Below are 7,166 nucleotides of genomic sequence, written 5' to 3' on the forward strand. Positions count from 1 at the left end.
TGGTGGAACCGGGGCTGGTGGTGGGACATCGCTGGTGTCAGCAGTGGGGCCAGCACTGGTGATGGGACATCACCAGGGTCAGTGGTGGGACCAGGGCTGGTGGTGGGACAACCCCGGGGTCACTGGTGGGACTGGGGCTGGTGGTGGGACATCCTTGGGGACACTGGTGTGACAGGCTGGTGGTGGGACATCGCCAGGGTTACTGGAGGAGGCTCCGTTGGTGGGACATCGCTGGTGTCAGCAGTGGGGCCAGCACTGGTGATGGGACATCACCAGGGTCAGTGGTGGGACCAGGGCTGGTGGTGGGACAACCCCGGGGTCACTGGTGGGACTGGGGCTGGTGGTGGGACATCCTTGGGGACACTGGTGTGACAGGCTGGTGGTGGGACATCGCCAGGGTTACTGGAGGAGGCTCCGTCCCGTCATCGTGCCACAGTTTTGGGATTGTGAGGTTGGAGAAGGGAGATGTGGCCTGTGGGAGTGTGTGGAAGCTCTGGATGGTCCTGTGTCCCCCGCAGGTATGTCACCCACCTGATGAAACGCATTCAGAGGGGACCCGTCCGAGGCATCTCCATCAAACTGCAGGAGGAGGAGAGGGAGAGGAGGGACAACTACGTCCCCGAGGTGAGGCTCTTGCTGCGCTGGAGTGCTTGTGTCAGCACTTCTGGCCTTGAGGTTTCTTCTCTGTTAGTGGCCCCAAGTTTATTTGAAACAAAACCTGAGCCAGGAGGAGCTGAGGAGGGATTGGGGCATAAGAGAACGGAGGTAGATTTTGGCCTTGTATCGAGGTGCTTCCCCCAAAACTGCTGCCCGGGGTGGGAGGAGCATCTGATTTCTTGCGTTTCAGCTCCACTGCTGGTCAGCAGATGCTCTCTCCTTGATTTTCCTAATTGAAAATGGAGGAAAAATGGAACTTTATGGGATGCAGGAAAATATTTCAGAGCGGCTTAAAACCTGCTGTACAGCAGATGTCGCTGAAAAGAGGGAATTGTCGAAACCCACGTCTCAAACTGGCGTTCACAAGGGGTTGGGGTCTCAGTCATACCCGGCCGTTGATAGCGCAAGGAGCAGAGCTCTGAACGCGTCTCCCGTGTTCGATGGGTTCGATCCTGTCCCTCCCAAATCCTGTAGCTTTCAGACACAGCGCGTCTCTTCCTGATCTCCCTGTTTGGTTTCTGGTAGAGCTGCTGGTTCTGTTCCCTCAGCTCCCGGTGCTGGGGTTTGGCGCAGGGTTTGGTTACGTGGACAGTTATTTTGGGAGATCACGGGAGCTGTGGCTGGTGCTGTCCTCCCCGGCTTCGAGATCTGCAGCGGGAGTGCCCTCACTGCTTCACCTGGGTGGTTTCGCAGCCTGGGGTGAGGTGACATGGCTCTCCATGAGAGAATCCTCACTCCTGACAGAAATGACGTGTGAAATATGGCAGCTCCATGCGTGTCCTCTCGCAGATGCCTCAATGCCCCAAGTTTTGGGTGATGGCACAGCACTGACCTGCACAGTTGGTGCTGGGGCCTTGGGCTGGGGTGACTATCCGTGTGTTTTATGTAGTGACCTTCCCACTAAGTTTCGAAGGTCGTGCTGGCGGGGGAAGTCCCCCCAGAGCCACCCCGAGCAGGGAAGGAGCATCTGTGCCGTAGCTGTCGATGCCGTGTTAGCCGAACCCACATTAATTCACCATTTCTTATGAGAATCTGGGTGTGACGCAGCCTCTTGGGGAAGGAAGCGTGTGGAGATGGAGGTTTGGGGTCCGGAGAGGGTTGGAGGAGGTTGCTCTGGGATTAAAGAGCAGAAGACCAGGCGGTTGCTCAGCGTTGCTGTCAGGCTCCGGCCTTGAGGACTCGTGTCGCAGGACGAGCTTGAGCATCGGTTGTGACCACTGGGACCGGTGCAGTTGTGGACCCAACCCCAGTGGCCTCTTGCAGTGTTCTGGCTGGTCTCCATCATGGTCCCCCTGCCTCGTTCCGGTTCTGGAGCCCACAACAGGCAGAGAGATCTTGTTTGTGGTGGGATGGGAACAGAGTGGGGCGGGTGGGGACACCCTGGTGGCAGCAGGGACATGCTTGCGGGGCCTTGTCAGACTGCGTCCATCTCCCTTCCGTCCCCAGGTCTCCGCTCTCGACCAGGAGATCATCGAAGTGGACCCGGACACCAAGGAAATGCTGAAGCTCCTGGTGAGTGTCTCTAGCTGTCCCCCTGCTCGGGGTAACCCTGCCAGGCTGGTGGCATGTCCCCAGCAGTGCTCCTGCTGCCCTGGGGGGCTTGATGGTGTCAGCTGAAGGCTTCAGCACTCCGGTGGGGGTCCCTCTGCTCTGGGACCTGCCCGTACGGCTCCTGGGAGGGGAGAGGTGGGGTGGCTTTGCCCGGGACCCCGCTAGCAGGGTGGGTGTGTTCCTTGCTGTCCCCTCCCGCAGCACCTGCTGACACCATGGCCTCTTCATCGGCTCTCGCTGGTGGAAGTGAACATGGGTTGGCCCATAAAAAGACCAGATTCTGGAGCAGGGTGGTCGTCTCCCATTTTTTCTGGAGATGCGAATCCATCCTTGGTGCTACCGCAGCAAGTTCCACTTCCCACTCCTCCCAGGAAGAACGTGCCTCCACCCTCGGCGGGGTCGGGTGCAGATGGCGGGCAGGGCGACGTGACCGATCCCATCTCTCGCTGTTTTCCAGGACTTTGGCAGCTTGTCCAACCTGCAGGTGACACAGCCCACGGTGGGGATGAACTTCAAAACGCCCCGAGGAACTCTCTGAGTCGCTCACTTCATGTCACTTTTACAATAAACGTGGGGAAACCATCTCAGCTTGCCTCATCTTTGGAAGCCCACATCCCCTGGGAGGAGGAGGAGGGAGGGCTGGTTCTTCGGGGTCCTGCGTCCTGGGTACAGGTGTGTGAGGCTTCAGAGGGTGAGGAGGACTCGGCGCCTTCATCTTTTGGGGTTCTTTCCTGGCTGTTTGGGGTGTGAGGCTCAAAGCTGTTATTTTACAGGCTCTCCGGTGCTAAGAGAGGAAAACCTCAGCACCTCCCGGGTTTGCCCAGGCCTCCTGCAAGCAGACATCTCGGGGATCACCCTGTGCCAGAATAAAATTTGCTTTTTATAACTGCCTTGGTCACATTGAAGTGCTTAAATGAAAGGAAAAAGCCTGTCTTGGCTTTTCTTTCTGAGGAGGGTGAACCCCCTGAGCACAGCCTGGAGACGGGCCGTCGGGAGGCTCGTGCCATCCAACAATTTCCCCAGGGTGCAGCAGGCATGGGAGAATTTTGGGGGTTCACCCCCCCCAAAACTCTTCTGCTCTGCAGGCGCTCTCCTTGGAGGCAGAGGAGACCCGGAGGTCTCTGCCGTGGCTGGTGGCATCCTCCAGCGCTGTGACACGGGGGCCGGCAGCACTCCTGGGCTGGGCGAGGGATCACGGTCGCTGGGTTTTCCCTCCTTGAGCCGTGACCGGCTCCGGTGCTCACGTGGCCCGTGATGGATGTGGGTTTTCCTTCGGGGAAGTCTGGGGGCTCCGAAGCTCCCGTGTGCCCTGGAGACCCTGGGCCAGCCCCTGCCTGTCCCCACGGTGTCCCACCGCTGGGTGTGTACCATGGGTGGGTGCAAGGAGACCTTGGTGTGCCCATCCAAGGAAAACGACTGTTCGCAGCCACGTCGCCCGGTACAAACAAATGGACAAAGGATTTGCATTTGGGGGAGAAATGCCAGTATTCAAGTTTGCTATGAAATTTGTTTTAAATAGTTCTTGAAAGAAGAAAATACAGGAAACGTAGCCAGGTATTTAAATATACATCGAACGTGCTGAGCTGCAGACAGGATAAACCAAGCAGGGATAATTTATAAATCCCCCTGCGTACCATGGAGATTTAACTCAGAAATTGCAACGCAAAAACACCAATCTCTTCACTACCTAAAAATGGGGAGAACGCAGACTGACGGTTAAAATAACCATCGATCTGCAGAAGAGTGCAAGCAAGGCGACACCTCAGCATGGAACTATGTGATTAAATTTCCAAACACAACCGGCAGCTCTCTGGCTTAAAGCCACCTGTAAGTATTCTTACAATTTTCTCTTCATTTTAGTCTTCAAGTCAGAGTAAATGTTAATTTCGTCCTGAATCCAATACACCGCATAGCCCGAGGTGCCGGGGATGAAATCGCGAAGCTCCCCAAGGTATTTCTTCATGTTGCGAGCAGAGGGGTAGCCTGCAACGGGAAAGCGTGGGTCTCAGCAGATTAGCTGCCCTCTTCTCCAACGAAAAAGACGAAAAACAGAAAGTGCAGAGGAGAAGGGAGGGATTCCAGTTGCACCCTCAGCACTTACGCTGCTGTAGGTACTGGGAGGAAGCAAGGAGCACGGGGGGGTCCCTGCTTCCTCTGTTTTTATGAATATTTTTCACTCCTTAAAAATCTTATTGACTCCGAACATTACCTGTCACCATGTTATTCTTCGGGTATTCCCGGAGGGCGCGGTATGGAATTTCCCCTCTGGAACCAGTTTCTTCTTCGCTGCTGTATTGGGGAGAAAAAAAATCTATGTTATTTCCAATGCGTTGGGGATCTCTTGAAATTTGAGGGGGGGCACATCCAAATCCTACCGCCGAGGGCAGGAAAATACCTTTCGGTCAGGTCTAGCAGATTCCCCTCCGCTTCTTGCTCACAGCCTTTTTTTGCCACCTCCGGTTCATCCGGCTGATTTTCGCTGGGCTGCGAGCATCGACGCAGAGTCAAGTTAAAATTGTGCCCTGGGTACCCCATGAAACCAGTACTAGAGACATGCTCCAAGAGAGCGGTATTTTTAGGACATGTGATTTCAAGCATAATTTGTAATGCAATTTTCAATCTCATCGCATCTTCACTTCAAAAGTACTGAGAAGTTGCTTTGAGTAGAGAGCGGGCGGTGTCTTGGAGCTACATGGGATGAAACCCAAGGTCCCTGAAGTTGGTATAACTGATTTTGGTTTTTTTAAGCTATGCCTCCTGCGGGATGTATTTCTCATCTTACCTGTTCTGCAAGGGAATCATCCGCCTGCTCCCAAATAAAACAACCGATTTTCCTTCTGATTTCTGCCAGGAACAAAAAATAAATGACCATGAAAGCAACAAATAATAAGACAGCACGGAAGTCGTGTGTGTGTCCTTGCTTCTCACGGGCGAAGGCGCTTGGCAGCCCTGGCAGGAGCTCGCAGCCTGGAATGTGAGTTCCTCCGTCCCCGGGGAGGAAGAATCGCTTCGAGCAGAAGGAAATTCCCTCTGCCCAAACCCTGATGTTTGTTTTTTTTTTTTTTCCCTGACCTTCTTGCAGGCAGGCGGGTGGCAGGATGAAGTGGCCCAGAACTGCCGACGGCTTCGCCCCTGTGATGGCGCGTGCCCACGCGGAGATGTAACGGGAGTGAAAGACGGTAGCTCTGCCCTCCATGTAATCGAGGCTCTCGTGTATTCTGGAAGAGAAAAAGGCAACTAGTTTCCAAAGGTAAGCCTGAAAAAAACGCAAACCAAAAGAAGTTTGAAGGGATGTTGTCGTTAGAACCAACCTGCTCTTGTATTTTTGCCAACAGCAAATAATTTTCTGTAATTTTCTAACTGTGAGACTCTACCAGCAACATCCTGTTAAAGTCCCAGCTGCCAGCACCTCCTGAGAGCACCAGGGAGGAAGGACAGCGGGGACCAGGCGAACACATATTTTTAGGGACTAAATGGCACTCTGCTCTCGAGGTGAGACCGGTTCTTCGAAACAGGGAAAAATCTGATTATTATTTATTTATTCTTAACCCCAGCGGTCCCTGCTCAGGCTCACAGCGTGGTCCCCAAGCAGCTGAGCGAGGAAGGGTGGGTGGAGGATGCTCAAACACTCACCGTGCTCGTTAGACAGGAATTAAATATTGTTTGCTGAGTTTAAGGGTATGGATAATGATTACATTTTTCCCAAGAAATAATCTGAATATATAAATTGAAAAAATATGTATAATTATATATGATTCCCCCTGGGGGAATAAGCCAGTCCGGTGGGATGCTGTGGTGGAAGGAAGGTCGTTGCTCCGGGTTTCTCAGGATTCCCTTTGCACAGCTGAAGCATGTGGCTGAAGGATTACAGAAATCTCAGCCAGTTTTAAGCGATTGTGTGTTAAAAGAAGCTGCTGAGTCCTGCCTAGCAAAGCCTGCTGCAGAACACTGTGAGAAAACATTGCAGTTCCCTTTCATGTCAATATATTTACATGATATTGAATATATATAAATATATATGGGTGGAGGAAGATGCTCAGTGGCCTTATATTTATATCAACATTGTTGAGCTCTGATTTTTTTAGATTAAGCAACGAGGAAAGTAGCAATTCAGCCCTTTTCCAGCCATTTTTACCCCTGCATTTGCTCTCACAGAGTGAACCCACACTGACTTTTTTTGCACCTGGTTCCTTCCTCGGGGACGGCGGCACCTCTATTTTAGACCCTGAGTTTTCCAGCAGATCGATTCAAAGAAAACCAGCGCAATTAGTTTAATTGACATCGGAGTTAAGCCAGCCTAATGCGCGGATGGTTTTTACGCCGTTTGCTGTTTAGCCGGGGCACGGTTCAGTGCAGGTATGAGTTTTCAGACCCCACTAAGCACTAAAAGCCCGGCAGACCTGCACCAGGCGCTTTAAAAACACCACCCTGGCTTTTAAAATAACGTTGGCGTCCATTAAATATTTTTAAAGTACATCAGAACTGTTCTCTCTGCTTTCATTTATCTTTCCCTCCCTAGATGCAACCATCGGTGCCCCCACGACTCTCCAGCACGCTGCCATCGCAGGGAGAGGGCTCAACGCGAGCGTGAAACAGAGCCGCCGGCATCTCCCAGGCAAGGTGGGGGTGACATGGAGGGGGACAGCCGGGGGACGCAGCGCACCTGCGGGTGTCCGGGTGGGCAGCGTCGCTGCTGAAGAGATAGTCGGCATCGCGCCGTGGGGCAAGCACCCCGCCACCGGCCACTGTGGGGGGGAAAGGGGGTGACAAGGGAGGGGGACACCCCGCGTGTCCCCACCCCAATGCGCCTGGGGGCACGTGGGGTGGCCCAAGGTGGGTGTGGGGCTGCAGGGCCGCCAAGGTGGGAGCTGTGATGGGCCCCCCGTGGTTGTGGGTCTCCCACCACCCCATTGAGGGCTCTCCTGGGCTTTTCTTCAGTGTGGGGGCACCGTGCCCTG

General features: G+C 53.9%; 2 protein-coding genes across 2 annotated transcripts in view; one reads left to right on the forward strand and one right to left on the reverse strand.

The window, feature by feature from the left end:
- Nucleotides 1-2,790, forward strand: part of RPS17 (ribosomal protein S17) — a gene marked incomplete at its 5' end in the record, with an annotated part of 3,370 nt that extends 580 nt beyond the window's left edge. Inside the window, 3 exons of the mRNA XM_010076202.1 lie at nucleotides 519-624; nucleotides 2,104-2,169; nucleotides 2,666-2,790. Coding sequence (XP_010074504.1) covers nucleotides 519-624; nucleotides 2,104-2,169; nucleotides 2,666-2,746 — 253 coding nt within the window. The remainder of the gene's footprint in view (nucleotides 1-518; nucleotides 625-2,103; nucleotides 2,170-2,665) is intronic.
- Nucleotides 2,791-4,045: 1,255 nt separating this feature from the next.
- On the reverse strand, nucleotides 4,046-6,953 carry LOC104463750 (chromosome unknown open reading frame, human C15orf43; the record flags this gene model as incomplete). The annotated part of the gene is made up of 6 exons (XM_010076203.1): nucleotides 4,046-4,191; nucleotides 4,418-4,494; nucleotides 4,604-4,692; nucleotides 4,991-5,052; nucleotides 5,281-5,426; nucleotides 6,872-6,953. Coding segments are annotated over 6 exons (602 nt in total), but the record flags the coding sequence as incomplete, so codon positions are not given.
- Between the last annotated feature and the right edge of the window lie 213 nt (nucleotides 6,954-7,166).

Source organism: Pterocles gutturalis, unplaced genomic scaffold (genome assembly GCF_000699245.1).
Source record: "Pterocles gutturalis isolate BGI_N339 unplaced genomic scaffold, ASM69924v1 scaffold18428, whole genome shotgun sequence".
Classification (NCBI taxonomy): Eukaryota; Metazoa; Chordata; class Aves; order Pterocliformes; family Pteroclidae; genus Pterocles; species Pterocles gutturalis.